Here is a 24610-nt window from a genome sequence, read left to right on the forward strand (position 1 = left end):
GTGTTGGAAGTGTGGTAGCCTTGACCACATCCTCAGAGACTGTCCAACCCGCAGACAGTACCATGACCGGTCGTTCCGTGACGGTCCATACAACCATGGACCTTCCCGTGAACCATCTCATCCACGCCAATGACGGCCCGGTCAACCAGTGTCCACTTTCCCGGCTACGCACCCCACGGCCGCCTGTGGGACTGTCACTTTACAGGTGGACCATCAACCACTGGAGTTCCTGGTGGACACTGGGGCGGCCACATCTGTCATGCACAGCTCCCTCCTTCTGTATCCCTATCACCGGATACCCTCACCTGTGTTGGGGTGGAAGGCCAACATACTTCCTCTCCACTCACAGTCCCTGTGTCTGCAGGACCGTTCACCGGAGTACTCACAAGATTCTTGGTCTCTGAAACTTGCCCTGTCAACCTGTTGGGAGCCGATCTCTTAGAGCGGATGAAGGCAACAATTACCTTCGGAAACCATGGTATGGAGCTTCTTTTGCGGGACCCTCATTCCGAACAAGGGACTGAAGACCGCTGTGTTCTTAAAGCCTTCCCTCTCATGATGATGACCATACAACCTCACTCTCTGTGGTCCAGTGGGCCAGAGGACGTCGGCCTCCTGCAGGTTCCCCCGGTCCGAGTACACCTCAAGCCTGGACACAGGTACCCACGGTTGCCACAATACCCCCTCAAGGCTGCACAAGAACAAAGCTTGGGTACCCAAATCGCTTCGCTCCTGGAATCAGGAGTCCTTGTCAGATGTGTATCTCCATGCAATACACCCCTCTTTCCTGTAAAAAAGAAAACCGTTCCGGGAGAGCCTCCAAGATACCGGTTGGTTCAGGATCTCAGAGCCGTCAATGCAGCTACCATTTTAGAAACTCCAGTGGTACCCAACCCAAACACCCTCTTGTCTCAGGTGCCTCCAACGGCCACCTTGTTTACGGTGTTAGATCTGGCCAACGCCTTCTTCAGTATACCCTTACATGAAGATTCGTGGTTTCTTTTTGCCTTCACCTTTCAAGGAGCACAGCTTACATGGACCAGGACTCCACAAGGAGCCCAGAACTCTCCTAACCAATTCACTCATTCTATGAAGTCTATTCTGGAGCCATGGGTTCAAGAGAACCCTCAGGTCACCCTTCTACAGTATGTGGATGATCTTTTACTCTGCGGCACTGAAGAAAATTTGCCAGAGATGTCAGCATCCCTATTCTGGTTTCTTCACTCAGCTAACTGTAAAGTCTCGAAAGGCGAAGTCCAATGGTGTCTGCCCAAGGTCATTTTCCTCGGACATTGTATATCACAAGGTGCTAGACATCTGACTGAAGAAAGAAAACAAGCCATCATGGATATCACCTTCCCAACCACCTATTCCGCTATGCAGACTTTCCTTGGCCTCATCACTTACTGCAGGCAATGGATCCCTGATGCCTCAAAGCTCATGCAACCTCTGTACGACTGTCTCAAGAATGAAGGCTCAGTTTGGCTTCATGCTGAAGATCCACGTGTTTCTCATCAACACAGACTATGTTTTGACCGCCTTAAACAGGCTGTTGTCTCGGCCCCGGCCTTGGGCTTACCAGACTATACTCAACCATTTCACCTTTTTGTCTCGGAATCGGAAGGTCATGCCTCTGGAGTTCTAGCACAACGCTATGATCATAAGTATCGGCCTTTGGGCTACTACTCAGCCCGCCTGGACCCTGTCACCCGAACTGCCCCCACGTGCCTTAAGGCGGTCCACGCTGCTCACATCCTCCTTGACAAGTCAGCTGATATCGTCCTTGGACATGATCTAGTTATACAGGCCGGCCATGATCTCTCAGCTGTTCTGCAACAAACATCTCCGAAACATCTAACCAACCAAAGACACCTGCGGCTGCAGTGTTCCCTATTGTTGCCCTCCAATATAACATTTACCAGATATCTGACTATCAATCCTGCCACTTTGCTTCCACCTTCTAGGGGGGAAGGTGAAGAGGGTGAAGGTCCATTGGTGGAACCTCATGATTGTATAAAAATTTTGCAGGAAGAGACTTCTGCTCCAGAGAATATGGTGGCACATCCGCTCGCAGACCCTCAAGGGAAGTTCCACACGGGATATGCTGTCACAACGGACCTAACAGTCCTCAAGGCTGAAGCTCTACCACCATACATGTCTGCACAAGAAGCTGAACTTGTGGCTCTCACAGAGGCCTGCCACCTGGCAGCAGGAACAAAGGCGAATATGTATATACCGATTCCAGGTATGGACATGGAATTTGCAATGATTCTGGACTCTTGTGGAAGTCTAGAGGATTCATCACAGCTGTAGGTACACCAGTGAAACATGTCTCATGAATTAAGGCCCTAATGAAGGCCCTGGAACTACCCATTCAGGTTGCTGTTATCAAGGTCAAGGCTCATGGAAGACTAGATTCCAGAGAAGCCAGGGGCAACCACCTGGCTGACCAAGCAGCCAAGACTGCAGCAGTGGAGAATGTGTCATCAAAGTGGCAGGAAAAGGAAGAAGGGATGGGGGAAACCCTGCAAACCGTAGCTGTGGCGCTCACTAGAGCAAAGAGCCAAAGAACAGCCGGCGGAAGACCATACAAGTCCAGCGGAGACACGAGTGGAATCCAGGGGGGTCAGGATGCCTGAAGAAAAATTGTGTGAGGAACAAAGGAAGACCCCCCACTGAAGAAGTCAAGCAATGGAAAGCGGCAGGAGCCGTGCTGGCAAGTCGCAAAGATTCAAAGGTCAACTCGACTCTTTACCAAGTGGATGGGAAGCCTTGCTTGCCTAGACGCATGTACTCAGCTGTGGCAGCATGGGCTCACGGGCCTACACACAGAGGAAAGAATCAAGCTTTGGCATGTATCAAGAAACTGTACTTTGCACCCGGAATCTCTTCCACTGTGACTGCATACTCAAAATCCTGCTCTGTCTGCGCTACCTGCAACCCAACGTGTACGGCACGGGTCCCTCTCCAACACCTGGCTAAACCAGACTACCCTTGGCAGAGAATACAAGTCGACCATATCCAAATGCCTAAAGCAGGAAAATAGGAGTACATTTTGGTAGCCGTGGATATGTTCTCAGCCTGGCCCGAGGCCTACCCGGTTGTCAACATGACTGCTAAAGTCACAGCCAAGAAACTGATCACCGAAATTGCCTGCAGATTTGGAGTTCCCCAAGTCATAGAATCGGACCAAGGACCAGCTTTCACAGCAAATATCTACGAAGAACTCTGGAACATGTTGGGAACAAATTTGGGCCTCCACACTCCATACCATCCTGCCAGTTCAGGCAAAGTGGAGAGAATGAATTCCACACTCAAGACCCAGCTCTTGAAAATGACCTAAGATCATCCCCTCCCCTGGCCCGACCTACTCCCTATAGTATTGTATCATATCACACACACTCCTCAGGCCAAACATGGGCTGACTCCCTATAAAATTTTGTTTGGGACCCCACCCAAGATAGGAGAGATTAGGCCCCAAGAGTTGTCTGAAACACATGATAGAGTGGTAAAATTTGTGATTGCCTTGTCTAGAGAATTGACTAACACCCGCTCTCCAGTATCTGCTTCTCTCCCAGAATCTACAGGTGATGCAGTACATGATTTCATCCCAGGCGATCTAGTGTATGTGAAGAAGTTTGTCCGGAAAGACTGCCTCCAGCCGCAGTTCGAGGGACCGTACATTGTGCTTCTCACCACCCTGACGGCTCTGAAGCTTGAGGGCAAGAGCACCTGGATTCACGCCTCCCACTGCAAGAGAGACAAAGCGAGTCTATAAAAGATGACTACCTTCTTCTATATCCTTTCCATATGCTTACTGTCTGTCCCAGGGTGGACAGCTACCACACAGGGGTAGATACCTCCTTCTTCTCAGGTTGGTTGGGAGGGCTCAAGGGATTCCTCCAACAAGTTTGTCTAGTAATGGGAGGTCTACTAGTATTGGGCCTGGTGGTCCTGTGCTGCATAGTCCCCTTATAACAGGAAAGCTATAACCAATGCTGTCCCAACCTCCGGGACCTTTCTGAATCAAGAGAAGATATGGAGAAATACACTCCTTTGAACAAGCCTGACCAGCCCCCCCCCATGACAAAGTCCAATTGAGAGATTTAGTTTAGGGACAGTTGGGAGAACTCCATGTGTCACCCAGGATAGGGCTCGATTGTCTGGGGGCGTCCCATAAGGGGGCAGCTTCTAAGATGATTGGGTGAAGAAATCCACCTCCCCTCTCCCCACACATGGACAGTCTCAAAGGCCCCGAAGCAAAGGAAAGCTTAGTGTTTAGGGGGGAATGTCGGGGTAAAAGAGAATATATATATTTGTAACTTTTATACTTTTGTAACTTTTATACGCTTTTTTGCTAATGTACTAACCACCATTTTGTGTCTTATAACAATAAGCTTTCTTTGCTACGTAATACTCAAATCGAAACTTAAACTAAGACAGTTCCAGTGTTGCCAAGACTTATTTCAGAGAAACGAAACAAGATTATAAGCTGACGGCTGCAATATCTGCCCAGAGACTGAGATAAGGAGATGTGGACCAATCAGGAGTGGCCAGACACTGGACTTTCATGGCTTACCCGCCCCGGACAACCCCTTTCCCCTCCCCATTATGTAGTGTATTTAGTTTTGTGTATGTAGGAATAAACACAGAACATTGCTGAGAACGTTGTCTGTAGTAGTCTTTTGAGCGTGCTCTGAGTTTGAACCAGCTTGTTGCCTGACTCATTCTTTGAATGGTTGACCCATGCTCATAGCCTTAATTTGGAGTGACTGGAGGACGAGTGGAATGTCATCACGACCCTCACACCACTATGAGGGATCAGTCACCACTATGAGGGTCAGTCATCACTATGAGGATCAGTCACCACTATGAGGATCAGTCATCACTATGAAGGTCAGTCACCACTATGAGGATCAGTCATCACTATGAGGGTCAGTCATCACTATGAGGATCAGTCACCACTATGAGGATCAATCATCACTATGAGGGATCAGTCATCACTATGAGGGATCAGTCATCACTATGAGGATCAGTCATCACTATGAGGGATCAGTCACCACTATGAAGGTCAGTCATCACTATGAGGATCAGTCATCACTATGAGGGATCAGTCATCACTATGAGGGTCAGTCATCACTATGAGGGTCAGTCATCACTATGAGGATCAGTCATCACTATGAGGGATCAGTAATCACTATGAGGATCAGTCACCACTATGAGGATCAGTCACCACTATGAGGATCAGTCACCACTATGAGGGATCAGTCACCACTATGAGGGATCAGTCACCACTATGAGGATCAGTCATCACTATGAGGGATCAGTCATCACTATGAGGGATCAGTCACCCCTATGAGGGATCAGTCATCACTATGAGGGATCAGTCACCACTATGAGGATCAGTCACCACTATGAGGATCAGTCATCACTATGAGGATCAGTCATCACTATGAGGATCAGTCATCACTATGAGGGATCAATCATCCCTATGAGGATCAGTCATCACTATGAGGATCAGTCATCACTATGAGGATCAGTCATCACTATGAGGATCAGTCACCACTATGAGGATCAGTCATCACTATGAGGATCAGTCACCACTATGAGGATCAGTCACCACTATGAGGATCAGTCATCACTATGAGGATCAGTCATCACTATGAGGATCAGTCACCACTATGAGGATCAGTCACCACTATGAGGATCAGTCATCACTATGAGGATCAGTCACTATTATTAGGGGATGAGTCCTGAGGAGATAATTTGCATATTCTCACTGCATTTTGGGGTAAGTGAAGAGTCTCCGCGAGCTCAAAGAACACTGGATTTTGGCCGTTGGAGCTGAAAAGAGGACATCGGTAAACCGCGCGCCTACTGGCGCTTGAATTTTGGAGCGTTTTTCACTGTTTTCAGAACATTAACAGTAAGAACATGGAAGAATCCAGGAGCCATTTGGTGAGCTGCATATCCTGCTACATGTTCACAGACTTGCCAGTGGAAAAGCCAAACTTCACATGCCAGAAATGCAAGCTTGTGTCCCTGTTGGAGGAAAAGTTGCGAAATCTAGAAGAGAGGTTAACTACCTTGAAAATCATTAAGGAAGGTGAAGAGTTCTTAGACAGAGCAGAATTATCTCTTCATGATTCAGAAAGAGAAGAAATTCTCACTGCACCTGACGAAACAGAGGAATGGAAGCCTGTGACCCACAGAAGCAGGAGGATCGAGAGGCAGTCAGCACCCATACTGCTCAGGAACCAGTACCACGCTCTCACGCAGGAGAACCATGAAGAAATACAGCAAAATAAGACTTTGCCAGCAATGAATAACCTTGTAAGCCCTCAGAATCCTCCTGGATGGAGAAAGAAGAATGTTGTGAAGAGAAAACGGAGAGTGGTGGTCATGGGGGATTCCCTGTTAAGAGGAACAGAGGCTGCTATCTGCAGACCAGACATAACCTCAAGAGAAATGTGCTGTCTTCCAGGAGCAAAAATTAAAGATGTGTCTGACAGGATATCAAGACTCTTCAGACCTACAGATCACTACCCATTCCTGCTAATACATGTGGGGACAAATGACACCGCAAGAAAGGACCTGGAAACCATCTGCAGTGACTTTGAAGACTTAGGCAAGAAAGTGAAAGAATTGGGAGCGCAGGTGGTCTTCTCATCCATCCTCCCAGTGGATGACCATGGAACAATGAGGTGGAATAAGATTCTACAGGTGAACAACTGGCTACGTCGATGGTGCCGTCAACAAGGATTTGGATTTCTGGATCACGGAATGAATTACCTATACGATGGACTACTTGCTAGAGATGGGGTGCACCTTACGAAGACTGGAAAACATGTATTTGGAAGTCGCCTTGCTACACTCATCAGAAGAGCTTTAAACTAGAACAATGTGGGAAGGGAAGCAAAAGGCCAGAAAAAGCCATACAGCTGACAAATACTATTGAGATCTCTGCTACTGGAAGTGGAAAAGAAGAACAAAGACAAAAAAATCTAAATAATAAAAATATGGGAGGAAGAGAAACCAATCACAAACTAAAATGTTTTTATACAAATGCACAAAGCATGGGCAACAAACAAGGAGAATTGGAACTACTAATGCAGGAAAAGGAATATGATGTCATTGGAATCACTGAAACTTGGTGGGACGATACACATGATTGGAATAAAAGGCTAAAAGGATACAACTTATTTGCAAGAAACAGACTTGATAAACGAGGAGGAGGTGTTGCATTGTATGTTAGAAAAGCGAATATCTGCACAGAGATTGAAGCTTCAGAGACTGGGAGTTCTGTGGGAACTGTCTGGGTAAGAATACAAAGAGAGAACAATGGAAAGGACACCATTGTAGGCATTTACTACAGGCCACCTGGGCAAGCTGAAGATATGGATGAACTCTTTATGTATCAAATGATCAAGTTCTCCAAAAAATATGACGTAGTGGTCATGAGAGATTTCAACTATCCAGACATTTGTTGGGAATCTCTCTCAAGTAAAACTAACAGGTCAAGCAAATTCTTATCCTCTCTTGCTGACAACTTTATCTTCCAAAAGGTTGGGGAGAAAACAAGGGGATCTGCTACTTTGGATCTAATCCTTATAAACAGTGAGAAAATGGTTGAGGAGGTAAAAGTGGCTGGGACCCTAGGAGGCAGCGATCATGCTATTATAGAATTTTGGATAACTAGAGGAGGAAGACATGTGAAGACTCAAACTTCAAGGTTAGATTTCAGAAAGGCAGATTTTAAGCGACTCAGAAAGAGAATAGGAGGGATCCAATTGCTGGATGTCCTTAAGGACAAAAATGTCCAGGAAGGATGGGAAATTTTTAAAAATGAGATTCTCAAAGCACAATCGTTAACAATCCCGAAAAGTAGGAAGAATGGGAAGCATTTAAGGAAACCAGGATGGATGAACACAGAACTTAAACACATGCTAAAAAGAAAGAAAGAAATGTTTATCAAATGGAAAGAGGGAGGCATATCTAAAGAAGATTATAATGCAGTCTGCAGAACCTGTAGGGCACGTATCAGGTTAGCTAAAGCTGACAATGAATTATGGCTTGCAAGAGATGTCAAAAGCAATAAAAAAGGATTTTGGGGGTATGTCAAAAGTAAAAGAAAAGTCAAAGATGCTATAGGATTTTTACAGGATGAAAATGGAGAAATGGTAAGAAAGGATGTTGAGAAGGCCGAACTTTTTAATTCCTATTTTGCATCTGTTTTCTCTCAGAAAGAAAATGTAACATCAACTGATCTTCACTGTCCTATTAAAGGAACAGAAGAATCCAAGTTATCTGTAAACAGAGAGATTGTGAGGGAATATTTAGCTAACATAAATGAGTTCAAGTCTCCAGGTCCAGATGAATTACACCCCAGAGTACTGAAGGAGATCGTAGAAGAAATTTTAGAACCACTCTCCATAATATTTGAAAATTCTTGGAGAACAGGAGAAGTCCCAGAAGACTGGAGAAGAGCAAATGTTCCTATCTTCAAAAAGGGGAAGAAGGTGGACCCAGGGAACTATAGGCCGGTGAGTCTGACTTCTATACCAGGAAAGATCTTTGAACAAATTATTAAACAACATGTATGTAAGTACATGGATAAGAATGAAGTGATTAACCAGAGTCAGCATGGGTTTGTAACTAACAAGTCATGTCAGACTAACTTAATTTCCTTCTATGACAGAATCACTGACTGGGTGGATCAGGGAAATGCTGTAGATATAGTATATCTTGACTTCAGCAAAGCATTTGACAAAGTATCTCACACCATCCGTATTGAAAAAATGACCAAGTATGGAATGGACAAGGCAACTGTTAGGTGGATTCATAACTGGCTTACTGATCGGACTCAAAGAGTGGTCGTAAATGGCTTCACATCCAGTTGGATGAATGTCCAAGTGGGGTACCACAGGGCTCTGTCCTGGGACCTGTATTGTTCAACATCTTTATCAATGATTTAGATGAAGGAATTGAGGGTAAACTGATTAAATTTGCTGATGACACAAAGCTAGGAGGGATAGCTAATACTAGAGAAGAGAGAGAGAAGATTCAAAAAGACCTAAACAAACTGGAGCAGTGGGCAGCAACCAACAGAATGGTTTTTAACAGGGAAAAATGCAAAGTACTACATCTGGGCAATAAAAATGAAAAAAGCATATACAGAATGGGAGGAATAGAGCTAAGCAACAGTACATGTGAAAAAGACTTAGGTATACTAATAGATCACAGACTGAACATGAGTCAACAGAAGGATGCAGCAGCAAAAAAGGCAAATACAATTCTGGGATGTATTAACAGAAGCATACAGTCTAGATCACGTGAAGTCATTATCGGTCTTTACTCCTCTTTGGTCAGACCTAATCTGGAATACTGTGTACAGTTTTGGGCACCACATTTTAAAAAATACATCGACAAACTGGAGCAAGTTCAGAGAAGAGCGACCAGAATGGTGACCGGTCTGCAAACCATGTCCTATGAGGAACGGGTACAGGATCTGGGAATGTTTAGCTGCAAAAAAGAAGACTGAGAGGAGACTTAATAGCTGTCTACAAATATCTCAAGGGCTGTCACATTGTAGAAGGATCATCTTTATTCTCATTTGCACAAGGAAAGACTAGAAGCAATGGGATGAAACTGAATGGGAGGAGACACAGATTAGATATTTGAAGACACTTTTTGACAGTTAGGGTGATCAATGAGTGGAACAGGCTGCCACGAGAGGTGGTGAGTTCCCCTTCAATGGACGTCTTCAAACAGAGGCTGGACAGACATCTGTCTGAGATGATTTAGTGAATCCTGCTTTGAGCAGGAGGTTGGACCAGATGACCCAGGTGGTCCCCTCCAACTCTACCATTCTATGACTCTATGGTTAGTCCTTAGTGCCAGTAGGATGATCAGGTCCATGATTAGTCCCCGGCTCCAGCAGGATGATCGGGCCCATAATTAGTCCCCGGCTCCAGCAGGATGATCGGGTCCATGTTTATTCCCCGGCTCCAGCAGGATGATCGGGTCCATGTTTAGTCCCCGGCTCCAGCAGGATGATCGGCCCATGGTTACTCACCGGCTCCAGCAGGATGATCGGGTCCATGTTTAGTCCCCGGCTCCAGCAGGATGATCGGGCCCATGGTTACTCACCAGCTCCAGCAGGATGATCGGGCCAATGGTTACTCACCGGCTCCAGCAGGATGATTGGGCCCATGGTTAATCCTCAGTTCCAGGAGGATGATCGGGCCCATGATTAGTCCCCGGCTCCAGCAGGATGATCGGGCCCATAATTAGTCCCCGGCTCCAGCAGGATGATCGGGTCCATGTTTATTCCCCAGCTCCAGCAGGATGATCGGGTCCATGTTTAGTCCCCGGCTCCAGCAGGATGATCGGCCCATGGTTACTCACCGGCTCCAGCAGGATGATCGGATCCATGTTTAGTCCCCGGCTCCAGCAGGATGATCGGGCCCATGGTTACTCACCAGCTCCAGCAGGATGATCGGGCCAATGGTTACTCACCGGCTCCAGCAGGATGATTGGGCCCATGGTTAATCCTCAGTTCCAGGAGGATGATCGGGCCCATGTTTAGTCCCCGGCTCCAGCAGGATGATCGGGCCCATGATTAGTCCCCAGCTCCTGCATGATGACCGGGCCTATGGTTGCCATTGCGGCACCCTGCTACCCACAGGTACCACAGAACCCAAAAGGGTGCATGGATGGACTTCTCCACCAGAGGCCCTCATTACATAACAGACACCTCCACCCTTCCACCTGATACCACCAGAGGGAGCCCTGTTAGGGATATATATACTGGAGGGTGGAGTTAGTTAGAGAGAGTGTGCTGACACTTTAGATCAGTGAAGGAGCAGCACGTCTGCTGCTGTGTTGAGGGCCCCGAGTGTGGCCGAGGCAAGGAGAGAGGAGAGAGGAGTTAAGGGGGCAGAGGAGCATCTGAAGCTCACCCCACGACACAAGCCGGACACCGGGTCTGCGCCTACAGGGTCCTCTACACCCAGTAGGGACAACCGGCATACCAGGAGGATTCCAGATCCCTTGTCAACCTGAAGCTACCATCATTTTACAGAACTAGGAACCACGAAGGCCCCAGGGTCCAGGAATAGTGGTAGCCAAAGAAAAGTTCCACTACAAACAGACAGGTGAGAGAGTGAAACAGCATAAAAGCTAGGCCTAGTTCCAGGCTGACCAGAAGCTTTAGAGAATGGAAGAAATGGACCAGGAGGCCTACTACCCGCTCACTGGGGAGAGTCCAGAAGTGCACCCTCCTAATAGGTACCGTGGACCATACCTGCCGTTACACCAGTAAAGGTACTGAAGCGAATCCCCTGTGTGCGTGTCCGTCATTCCCCCTGACCCGACTGGGCCACCTCTCACCTGCATCCCTTCCATCAACTCTGTCCCAGGGGCCCGCCCCGCCTGTGGGGAGCAGAAACATCCCAGCTGCCATCCCATCACCCCCGGAGGTCAGCAGCAGCGCCAGTACTCATTACCGGGAACCACAGGTGGCGTCACGAGACAAAAACTGTTAACAAACCCCCTTTTAAAGAGTGACCCCAGGGTACAGGCCCGGGAGCCGACTGCCGTGACATCCCACAGAAGGTCAAGGCCCGAGTACCGAGTTTCCCCCATATCCCCCTGGGCGAGTCACCATTAGTATTTGTACTGCGGGAGTGCCGATGGTCGTCAAACTCCTCACATGCTGCTATCCCTAGAGACATAAGCATCTTAGGAGTTAAAGTGCTAGGACCGGATCCAGCTCTGGTTCCAGCAGCAGTGGCAGGAGCTCAGATATACGGCTTGTGCCATCCCAGTGACGTCACTTCACGGCTTGATGCAGTAAGTACCACCACATCAAGATGTATAAATGCGTCCTAGGGTGAGAAGGATTTAATAATGATGGCTTCCTGAAGAAGACCCTGCTTCGCCTCACATCCCCCCCATCACCTTCTCACCTCCACTTTGTCCTGCGGTTTTGGAACCATGTTTTGACTTGCGAGTCGCTCATATGCAAGGATTTGGCCAGAGTGGCTCTTTCGGCAGATGCCAGGTACTTCTGTCGGTGGAATCTCTTCTCCAGCTCACAGATCTGGAGACGGCTGAATGAAGTTCTGGGTTTTTTCCTTTTTGGGGGAGTACGGTTCTGATATGGATGGCCAATCCTCCGGGATGAGAAGGCTGGGAGCGCAGCTGAAATTAGAGAAGATGAATGATGAAAGGGCTCATCTACTCATTAATCCACTAGACCAGGCCATCATTATGGTACATGTTTGCTCGTCCATGAAGGATTTGATCCACCCCCTCCACATGAATCCCCTCTGACTATCTGCACACAAAACATTAATCCATTCTTCTACTCTCCCATCCTCTTCATTCAGAAACTTCTTTCACCCACTTCATTGCTATCAATAATGATGCCAAATGTTCTAAGTAGAGACTTCAGTATTCTGCTATAGATGGAAGGACAGAAAGATCTGACACTACCATAATTCACTACAGAATAGTATTCCACTGGAAGATAGAATTCACAATGACTACCAAAACAGAAATAAAACAATAATCCAACCCTCATCTGCAATACCCGCATAGTCCATCTTAGACAACAGTGAGGGTACAGTCCAGTCTGGTGTATTATCTCATCACAGTGCTGGATGCACAGCTCCATAGCTTAGTACAGATGTATAGTGTCCTCCATGTTGCCACTGCTTTTAGTAAATGTTTTATTCCACCTCAGTGATTGATGCACAGCTCAGTGTCTGCTCCTGACGACCGACTGTATCACATTTACTCCACTCTACCCCCCGGTGTATCACACATACTCCAGTCTGCCCCCCAGTGTATCACACATCCTGCAGCATCCACTCCCGACCACCAACTGTATCACACATACTCCACTCTACCCCCCCAGTGTATTACACATCCTGCAGTGTCCGCTTCTGACCGCCGACTGTATCACAAATGCTCGAGTCTTCCTCTGGTATAACACACATGCTCGAATATAATTTTCGGTTCGGTTAAAGCCTCCTCTTTAATTGTGAGCAGCGAGCGTTTCAATAGACAGGGAAGCGGGATGATGATGCTAATTATGGTGTCATCGCCGCTCAACATCTTGGTCGAGTTATCTAAATTTTGGAGAACTGCACGGATGTCAGACATCCATGCCCACTCATCAGCTCTTATGTGTGGAGGCTGACCAGAATACTGATAGGCATGTTGGAGCTGGTATTAAATTACTTCCCTCTGCTGCTCATAAAGCCAAGGCAACATATGTTATGTTGAACGTGGGGACATCGCACACCAGTCGGTGAGCTGGAAGTTGCAAACGCTGCTAAAGCACTGCCAGGGCGGTGGCAGCAGCTGTAGATTAGTTGCGGAAATGGGCACACACGCCGCGTACTTTCACAAGCGGCTCAAGCAGATAATGGTAGGTTTTGAGAAACCGCTGACCCACTAAGTTGAGCACATGGGCCAGGCATGGTACGTGTGCGAGGTTGCCAAGCTTCAGAGCCACCAACAGGTTATGGCCATTGTCACACATGACCATGCCTGGCTGTAGGTTCAGGGGCAAGAGCCACAGGTCACTCTTATCTGTTAGACCTTTCCACAACTCTGATGTGGTGTGCGGTTTGTCACCTAAGCAGATTAACTTCAACACAGCCTGTAGCCGCTTGGCCGAGGCAGTGCTGCAGAGCTTCCAGCTTCCAACTGATGTTGACGTTTTGGAGATGGAGAGTGAGGAGGAGTAGGAGGTGCAGGAGCTGCTGTAGGAGGTGGGGGCAATCCTGATAGGGAATTGAAAATAGGGTTTTTTTTTTTTTTTTAAATTTCCATTGCAGCAACAGCAGCAAGGATTATAAAGCAAAAATCCCTAACTAGTTACCTGTAATACTCTCTCATGAGATAGCTCACCGTACATGAATTGCATATAAGAGAGATAATATTGTAAAATATAAAATAGATTTGAATCTGCCCTGAAAAGAGTTTTTTTTGTACGTAGCAGCACCAAACTGTGGAGGAACGCAAGCAATCCAGCCTGCTTACATGCATTTCTAAGTACAGATCACCGTACAAATTATGAATCTGTCAATGATTTTTTGGAAAAAAGCTATCAAGTTATAGACAGTGGAAGAGATGCTTGTGACCAGAATGAACACTCATTTCCAGCAGATGATGCCTAGCACCTATCCCTATTCTAAATGCAGCTAACACCTGCAAAGGCTTCCTAAGCATTTAAAAAGGTCCCTTAGTCTGTTTCAGTAGGCTCCACAATCATGGAGAAGACTGCTGACTTGACAGATGTCCAGAAGGCAGTCAATGACACACTCCACAAGGTCCCAGAGTCTGGAGGAAGACTGGAGAGACCACAATCCAAGCTGCTGGGGGTCTAGTGTGAAGTCTCCACAATCAGTGATGGTTTGGGGAGCCATGTCATCTGCTGGTGTAGGTCCACTGTGTTTTATCAAGACCAAAGTCAGCGCAGCCGTCTACCAGGACATTTTACAGCACTTCATGCTTCCCTCTGCCAACAAGCTTTTTGGAGATGGAAATGTCATTCTCCAGCAGGACTTGTCCCCTGTCCACACGGCCAAAAGTACCAATACCTGGTTTACACACAACAGTATCACTGTGCTTGATTGGCAGCAAACTCGCCTGACCTTAACCCCATAGAGAATCTATTATAGAGAATCTATGGGGTATTGTCAAGAGGAAGATGAGACCCCAGACCCAACAATGCAGATGAGCTGAAGGCTGCTATCAAAGCCACCTGGGCTTCCATAACACCTCAGCAGGGCCGCCGGCTGATCGCCTCCATGCCACAGGCTGATCCCTCCATGCCACAGGCTGATCCCTCCATGACACAGGCTGATCCCTCCATGCCACAGGCTGATCCCTCCATGCCACAGGCTGATCCCTCCATGCCACATTGCCGCATTGATGCATCATAAACACCGTTAAAAAATTTATAGCAAGGGTAGCATAATCACCCTTTTTGTATGGTGATGGAGGAGGAGGAGTAGGAGAAGAAGGAGGACGACACAAAAAAAAGAAATTCTGAAGCGTATACCCCTGTTTGGATGGGAAGGGGTGCATGGGAATAGACCAGAGCAAAAAATTACATTTGAGTTTATGTTCCACTGCTATCATTCGATGGTGTTGAGAAATCTCAGCCAATCCAGCCCTTGTTCATTTTTATAAAAGTCAGCCTGTCAGCATTTTCAGTTGACAGGCAGATGCGCTTATCAGTTATAATACCCCCAGCGACACTAAAAACCCGCTCTGACAAAACGCTAGTGGCAGGGCAGGCCAGGACCTTCAAGGCATAAAGAGCCAGTTCATGCCACATGTCCACCTTTGATACCCAATAGTTGTAAGGGACAGAGGAATCACAGAGGACGTTGGTACAATCGGCAAGGTACTCCTTCAGCATCTCCCAAAACGTTTCCCTCCTTGTCAGAGTACCCTGTGCATCAGGGCCTGGGTGGTGGGAGGGTCTGAGAAAACTGTCCCAGACCTTTGACAGTGTTCCCCTGCTTCTGGTGCATCTGGTGTGTGTCTCCCTCATGTTTACTCCTTGGTTGGAACTATGACCTCTGCCACCAGTGTTGTCAGATGGGATTTTTTTTAATAAATCTGCAACTAGGGCCTTCTTGTACTGCAACATTTTTGTAGACCTCTCTGCTGCTGGAAGGAGAGATGGAAAGTTCTCCTTGTAGCATGGGTCTAGAAGAGTGACCAACCAGTAATTAGTTTTGGCCAAATTGCGTACAACGAGAGGGTAACAGGAAAGGCAGCGGAACATAAACTCAGCCATGTGTGCCAGACTGCCAACAGCCAAGACTTCCCTGTCCACACCAAGAGGACAAATGTCCATCTTCTCCTCCTCATCCTCCTCATCCTCTCTCTCCTCGTCTTCAGGCCATCCACGCTGAACAGACAGGATGAAAGTGGTGTAGTAGGTAGTACTGTCTGTAGCACAGGCAACAAGCTCCAGTTCCTCCTCCTCCTCTTCATTATCACCCAACCCACATTGAGAAGATGAGATGAGGCTGGGCTGTGTAGCATCACCATGTATAACTTCTTGCTACATCTAAACTTCCTCCGCCTGTAATGCCTCCTCTTTAATTGTGAGCCGCGAATGTTTCAGTAGACGGAGGAGCAGATGGTTACGCTGATTATGGCGTCATCGCCACTCAACATCTTGGTCGAGTCCTCAAAGTTTTGGAGAATGGCACAGATGTCTGACATCCTTGCCCACACATTAGCTCTTATGTGCGGAGGCTGACCGGAATACTGACGGGCATGTTGGAGCTTGCCAACATATGTAATGTTGAGTTCCAATGCGTGGTGAGCTGGAAGCTTCAAACCTTGCTAGGGCACTGCCAGGGCAGCAGAAGCTGTAGCTGATTTGTGGAAATGGGTACACAAGCGGCGTATTTTCACAAGTAGCTCAGTCAGATTTGGGTAGGGTTTGAGAAACTGCTGAACCACTAAGTTGAGCACATGGGCCAGGCATGGTACGTGTGTGAGTGTCACGGGTGGGTCAGAAGTGACAGACAGTTGCCCTGCAGTTGGTTGCAGGAGATCTCTACATTTGGCATTGCAGACATGTTCTTAGAGGCTGTCTCTAGGACCCAGCGACTACCTTTCTCTGGCTAATTAAAACCCTACCTGGGTGTATAAATGCCTGCTGTGTTTCAGAGGGAGGTGCTGGCGATAATCATTATCACTTATGAAGGCTTTAACAAGAGAAGTACTTCGTCCTCTCTGGAGCTTGAGGATATGTGCGCATTTGTCTGGAGTCGTCTAAAGCTAAGCAATTTCCCCCTGTTTGTGTAACCTTGTTGTCTATAGTGTTTAGTGGAGATCAACTAATGCTCATCTCCTCCCTTCCCTTCCCTAGCCATACACCAGGGAAAGACAGGGCGAGGTACGCTTGTGGCGATTGGTGAAGAGCCAATACAAGGACGTTAGGGGAGACAGGGTGATGCTAGATCAACCTAGGAGGTCTCCACTTCCCCCCTTTACCTAGAGTCTGAGCTCCCTTTCCCTCTTCCCTTTGTGTTGCACTAAGTCTTTCCCACACCTTGCGTGACAGAGAGGTTGCCAAACTTCAGAGCCACCACCAGGTTACAGCCATTGTCTCACACGACCATGCCTGGCTGTAGGTTCAGGGGCGAGAGCCACAGATCAGTCTGGTCTGTTAGACCTTTCCACAATTCTAAGGCGGTGTGCAGTTTGTCACCTAAGCAGATTAGATTCAGCAGAGCCTGTTGCTCTTTGGCCGAGGCAGTGCTTCCAGCTTCCAACTGATGTTGACATTTCCGAGATGGAGGCTGAGGAGCAGGAGGAGGAGGTGCAGGAACTGCTGTAGACGGTGGGGGCAACCCTGATTGAAACAGGGCCCGCAATCCTTGATGTCGGTAGCACGTGTTCCGTCCCAGGGTCCAACTGGGTCCTGGCTTCCACAATATTCATCCAGTGTGCCTTCAGGGCAATGTAACATCCCTAGCCACAAGCACTTGTTCATGCGTCCGTGGTTAAGTGGACCTTCCCAGTAACAGTGTTGGTCAGGGAAAGGATGATGTTATGGAACACGTGCTTGTGTAAAATAGTGGGGGCTGGGGACCGAGTACCAAGGGACGGCCGCTGCCATGAGGTTGCGGAAAGTTTCCATCTCCACAAGCCTATATGCCCTGGAAATGTTGCCAATCAGTCTGGAAATGTGGCCGTTTAGTATTGTGGCCTGTGGGTTGATGGCTGCGTATTTACGTTTGTGTTCCAAGGACTAGGGTAGGGACAACTGAACGCTGCGCTGGGACAAAGACGTGGATGTGGTTTCTGACGGTGGTTGCAAGTGTACAACGACAGTTGCAGACTGGGAGGCATATTCGCCTACATCATGGACAGGGGATTGTCGTGCATGTAGAACATGGGAAGAGGCAGTGGTGTCACCCACAGACACTGGACATTGGCGTTCGGCCCAACTAGTTGGGTGCTTTGCGGTCACGTGCCTGATCATGCTGGTGGTAGTCGGGCTGATAGTTTTGCTGCCCCTGCTGATGCTGGCATGGCAGTTGTTGCAAATGACCTTTTTTGAGTTAACTGGATGGTCTTTAAAAAAGCGCCAGACTAAGGAAGACCAAAGACTTGGACTGGCAACTACCCTTATGTTGGTGTTCTGGGGAACAGTTGCCCACGTTGTGTCTCTGGCTACCCCACTGCCGCTTCCTGCCTGTTGCTGTGCATGTCACTTTCCCAGGTTGGGTCAGCGACTTCATTGTCCACCACCTCGTCTTTCACTTCCGCACCCTGGTCCTCCTCCTGACTTTCGGGCAATTGTGTTGTAACAGGTCTGGGAGGTGGAACCTCTGAGCTACGATACAAAGGGGCAGTCCTTGTAAGGAAGCGGGTGGCTCCCAGGGTAGGTGGGCAGGTAGTCACGGCAAGTGACTGGGACAGTCTCTGGGTAGAAGGGCAGGAGGTCACGGCAAGTGACGGGGACAGTCTCTGGGTAGGGGGGCAGGAGGTCACGGCAAGTGACGGGAACAGTCTCTTGACAGGCGGGTGGTCACGGCAAGTGACGGCAGGGCCTCCAGGTAGGCTAGCAGGCAGGTAGCAGGAGGACACTCCCAGGTGAGCAGGCAAGAGTCTCTGAACAGGCAGGTGGTCACGGCAGGTGACGGCAGAGCCTCCAGGTAGGCTAGCAGGCAGGTAGCAGACGGACGCTCCCAGGTGAGCGGGTAAGAGTCTCTGGACAGGCAGGTGGTCACAGCACGTGACGGCAGAGCCTCCAGGTAGGCTAGCAGGCAGGTAGCAGGCGGACGCTCCCAGGTGAGCGGGTAAGAGTCTCTGGGCAGGCAGGTGGTCACAGCACGTGACAGCAGAGCCTCCAGGTAGGCTAGCAGGCAGGTAGCAGGCGGACGCTCCCAGGTGAGCGGGTAAGAGTCTCTGGGCAGGCAGGTGGTCACAGCACGTGACGGCAGAGCCTCCAGGTAGGCTAGCAGGCAGGTAGCAGATGTGTGCTCCCAGGTGAGCAGGCAAGCTGGTCCATAGACAGACTGACAGGAGTTGGAAGGCAGACCGTCGGACCTCAGGCTAGCAGGCAAGTAGCAGATGAGCGCTCCCAGGTGAGCGGGCAATCAGATTCATAGACAGACTGGCAGGGCTGGTAGGCAGACTGTCAGACCGCAGGAATGCAAGTAGATAGACAAGTATCAGGCAGGTATCAAGCAGGAATCTGGCAGGTAACTGGTAACGGGACCTGAGGGCTGAAGCAGAGTGATAGACTATGCAACAACATTGCTCGGGCACCTCCATTTTGGAGGAGGTGCCTTATATATGGAGAGGTCCTCCGGCCATTGGCCGGGGACTCCTTAGGACGGCGCGCGCGGCCCCTTTAAGAGAGGGGGAGCGCGCGCGCGCGCCCTAAGCACAGTGGCCGGGAAGCAGCGCGCGCTGCCAGCAGAGCGGGAGGAAGACGCCGGGCACGGAGCGGAGAGGTGAGGGGAACAGCGTCCCTGCCTAGCAGAGGGCAGGGACGCCGACGCTACATGTGTCTCATCATCATCCACCTCTTGCAACAGTAATTGCACTTTCTCACTGTCGTCTTCTTGTGATCATGGCTGCTCAAATATTTGACCATCACTATATGCAATCTCCTCATGTCCCACTTGAAGCGGGCAGGACGAGAGGCCCGAATCTATACATGGAAATATGAAAAGCTCTTCAGTACTTGTATCGCAGCAAATTTAGCACATCTCAGGTGGACTTTTTCACTGCTTGCACTATATATAGTGCAACCAACCAAGTCTGGCAGTATGCTTTTAATGCACAACTTGAGCAGTATAAATGACTTATGTCTTTTCACAACAATTTGCAGGAATAAGAGCAAAAAGATTATTAGTAGCCCTCAAAGGGCTATAAGATATGAGTTCCAGCAGCAGAAGGGACGAGCTATGAACCCTATCCTGTCCTACACGTTGCCTCCGCAACAATCTCTCCCTAACTACTGCTAACATCAGTATTAAAATTCATTTGAATGAGCCCTAATAAGGGCTGTTGTTGCAGATTACGTTGCAGATTACGGAAATAAAAGTGGTGTGGAATCCCTGCCTTTACGCAGGTAAAATTCTCACCTTTGTTCAGCACCAGCTCTCCCTACTGTGCCTGTTTCCGGGGTAGACTGTGACAAGCATGGGGTCCTGGGTCACAAATAGACCCGATGACGCTATGCTGCCAGCCAATCACAGTAATGCCACAACCAACATGGCTGCAATCTCTGCATATTTATTAGATGTTTAAAAAGCATCAAACATGCGGGCGGGGACTCGAGCTTCCATCCGAGCTTTAAAAAAATAGTCATGGAGTAACGAGCATGTCGAGCACAGTGATCCTCCGGCAAGTAACGAGCATCTCGAGCACAGTGATCCTCCGGCAAGTAACGAACATCTCGAGCACAGTGATCCTCCGGCAAGTAACGAGCATCTCGAGCACAGTGATCCTCCGGCAAGTAACGAGCATCTCGAGCACAGTGATCCCCCGGCAAGTAACGAGCATCTCGAGCACAGTGATCCTCCGGCAAGTAACGAGCATCTCGAGCACAGTGATCCTCCGGCAAGTAACGAGCATCTCGAGCACAGTGATCCTCCGGCAAGTAACGAGCATCTCGAGCACAGTGATCCTCCGGCAAGTAACAAGTAATGACAAGCACGCTCGCTCATTACTAAAAACTAACTATTACTAAGTGCACCCCCTTTTCTTGCATTAATCCACCATGTCACTCTTTCGCCATACTTGTTAAAGTTCTCACAGCAGTCACTCCACTTCTCTCTCTTTTTCTTAGATCTATTCATATAGAGAGAAAATAATCCCCCGAATATAGGAGAGAACACCCCGATATATTCATATATAGAGAATATAATTCCCCGACTCCAGGAGATAACACCCCAAAATATTCATATATACAGAATATAATCCCCCGAATAAAGGAAAGAACACCCCGATATATTGATATATAGAGAATATTATCCCTGTATCCAGGAGAGAACACCCTGATATATTCATATATATAGAATATAATCCCCTGACTCCAGGAGATAACACCCCAATATATTCATATATAGAGAATATTATCCCCGAATCCAGGAGAGAACACCCTGATATATTCATATATAGATAATATAATCCCCCGAATCCAGGAGATAATACCCCAATATATTCATATATAGAGAATATTATCCCCCGAATATATGAGAGAACACCCCGACATATTCATATATAGAGAATAAAATCCTACGACTCCAGGAGATAACACCCCGATATATTTATATATACAGAATATAATCCCCCAACTCCAGGAGATAACACCCCGATATATTCAAATATAGAGAATATAATCCCCAACTCAGGATATAACACCCCGATATATTCATATATACAGAATATAATCCCCCGAATCCAGGAGATAAGACCCCGATATATTCATATATAGAGAACATAATCCCCCGACTCCAGGAGATTACACCCCGATATATTAATTTATACAGAATATAATCCCCCAACTCCAGGAGAAAACAACCCGATATATTCAAATATAGAGAATATAATCCCCCACTCCAGGAGATAACACCCCGATATATTCATATATAGAGAATATAATCCCCCGACTCCAGGAAATAAAACCCCGATATATTCATATATAGAGAATATAATCCCCTGACTACAGGATATAACACCCGATATATTCATACTGTATATAGAGAATATAATCCCCCGACTCCAGGAGATAACACCCCGATATATTCATATATACAGAAAATAATCCCCCGACTCCAGAAGATAACACCCCGATATATTCAAATATAGAGAATATAATCCCCCACTCCAGGAGATAACACCCCGATATATTCATATATAGAGAATATAATCCCCCGACTCCAGGAAATAAAACCCCGATATATTCATATATAGAGAATATAATCCCCTGACTCCAGGAGATAACACACCGATATAATCATATATAGAGAATATAATCCCCCGACTCCAGGAGATAACACCCCTATATATTAATTTATAGAGAATATAATCCTCCGATTCCAGGAGATAATACCCCGATATATTCATATATACAGAATATAATCCTCCGATTCCAGGAGATAACAACCCGATATATTCATATATACAGAATATAATCCCCTGACTCCAGGAGATAACACCCTGATATATTCATATATAGAGAATATAATCCCCCGACTCCAGGAGATAACACACCGATATATTCATATATAGAGAATATAATCCCCCGACTCCAGGAGATAACACCCCTATATATTCATATATACAGAATATAATCCTCCGATTCCAGGAGATAACACCCCGATATATTCATATATAGAGAAAATAATCCCCCGACTCCAGGAGATAACACCTCGATATATTCATATATAGAGAATATAATCCCCCGACTCCAGGAGATAACACCCCGATATATTCATATATAGAGAATATAATCCCCCGACTCCAGGAGAGAACAACCCGATATATTCATACATACAGAATATAATCCCCCAACTCCAGGAGATAACACCCCAATATATTCATATATAGAGAATATAATCCCCCGACTCCAGGAGATAACACCCCAATATATTCATATATAGAGAATATAATCCCCCGACTCCAGGAGATAACACCCCAATATATTCATATATAGAGAATATAATCCCCCGACTCCAGGAGATAACACCCCAATATATTCATATATAGAGAATATAATCCCCCGACTCCAGGAGATAACACCCCAATATATTCATATATAGAGAATATAATCCCCCGACTCCAGGAGATAACACCCCGATATATTCATATATACAGAAAATAATCCCCCGACTCCAGGAGATAACACCCCGATATATTCATATATAGAGAATATAATCCCCCGACTCCAGGAGATAACACCCCGATATAATCATCTATAGAGAATATAATCCCCCAACTCCAGGAGATAACACCCTGATAAATTCATATATAGAAAATATAATCCCCTGACTCCAGGAGATAACATCCCAATATATTCAAATATAGAGAATATAATCCCCCGACTCCAAGAGATAACACCCCGATATAATAATATATAGAGAATATAATCCCCTGACACCAGGAGATAACACCCCAATATATTCATATATAGAGAATATAATCCCCCGACTCCAGGAGATAACACCCCGATATATTCATATATAGAGAATATAATCCCCCAACTCCAGGAGATAACACCCCGATAAATTCATATATAGAGAATATAATCCCATGACACCAGGAGATAACACCCCAATATATTCATATATAGAGAATATAATCCCCCGACTCCAGGAGATAACACCCCGATATATTCATATATAGAGAATATAATCCCCCAACTCCAGGAGATAACACCCCGATATATTCATATATAGAGAATATAATCCCCCAACTCCAGGAGATAAAACCCCGATAAATTCATATATAGAAAATATAATCCCCTGACTCCAGGAGATAACACCCCGATATATTCATATATAGAGAATATAATCCCCCGACTCCAGGAGATAACACCCCAATATATTCATATATACAGAATATAATCCCCCGACTCCAGGAGAAAACACCCCGATATATTCATATATAGAGAATATAATCCCCTGACTCCAGGCGATAACACACCGATATAATCATATATACAGAATATAATACCCCGAATCCAGGAGAGAACACCCCGATATATTCATATATAGAAAATATAATCCCCTGACTCCAGGAGATAACACCCCGATATATTCATATATAGAGAATATAATCCCCTGACTCCAAGAGATAACACCCCGATATATACATATATAGAGAATATAATCCCACGACTCCAGGAGATAACATCCCAATATATTCATATATAGAGAATATAATCCCCCGACTCCAGGAGATAACACCCCGATATAATCATATATACAGAATATAATACCCCGAATCCAGGAGAGAACACCCCGATATATACATATATAGAGAATATAATCCCACGACTCCAAGAGATAACACCCCGATATATTCATATATACAGAATATAATCCCCCGACTCCAGCAGATAACATCCCAATATATTCATATATAGAGAATATAATCCCCCGACTCCAGGAGATAACACCCCGATATAATCATATATACAGAATATAATACCCCGAATCCAGGAGAGAACACCCCGATATATACATATATAGAGAATATAATCCCACGACTCCAAGAGATAACACCCCGATATATTCATATATACAGAAAATATTCCCCCGACTCCAGGAGATAACACCCCGATAAATTCATATATAGAAAATATAATCCCCTGACTCCAGGAGATAACACCCCGATATATTCATATATAGAGAATATAATCCCCCGACTCCAGGAGATGACACCCCAATATATTCATATATACAGAATATAATCCCCCCGACTCCAGAAGATAACACCCCGATATATTCATATATTGAGAATATAATCCCCCGACTCCAGGAGATAACACCCCGATATAATAATATATAGAGAATATAATCCCCTGACACCAGGAGAT

The 24610-nt window shown here is 46.7% G+C and overlaps 1 protein-coding gene across 1 annotated transcript in view; it reads right to left on the reverse strand.

Annotated features, from left to right (window-relative positions):
- Nucleotides 1-24610, reverse strand: part of TLX2 (T cell leukemia homeobox 2) — a 149070-nt gene that overhangs the window by 13721 nt on the left and 110739 nt on the right. The window contains exon 2 of the mRNA XM_073657885.1: nt 11970-12204. Coding sequence (XP_073513986.1) covers nt 11970-12204 — 235 coding nt within the window. The remainder of the gene's footprint in view (nt 1-11969; nt 12205-24610) is intronic.

This window comes from Phyllobates terribilis, unplaced genomic scaffold (genome assembly GCF_046119375.1).
Source record: "Phyllobates terribilis strain yellow unplaced genomic scaffold, ASM4611937v1 Scaffold_1__5_contigs__length_1240528914, whole genome shotgun sequence".
In the NCBI taxonomy this organism is placed as follows: Eukaryota; Metazoa; Chordata; class Amphibia; order Anura; family Dendrobatidae; genus Phyllobates; species Phyllobates terribilis.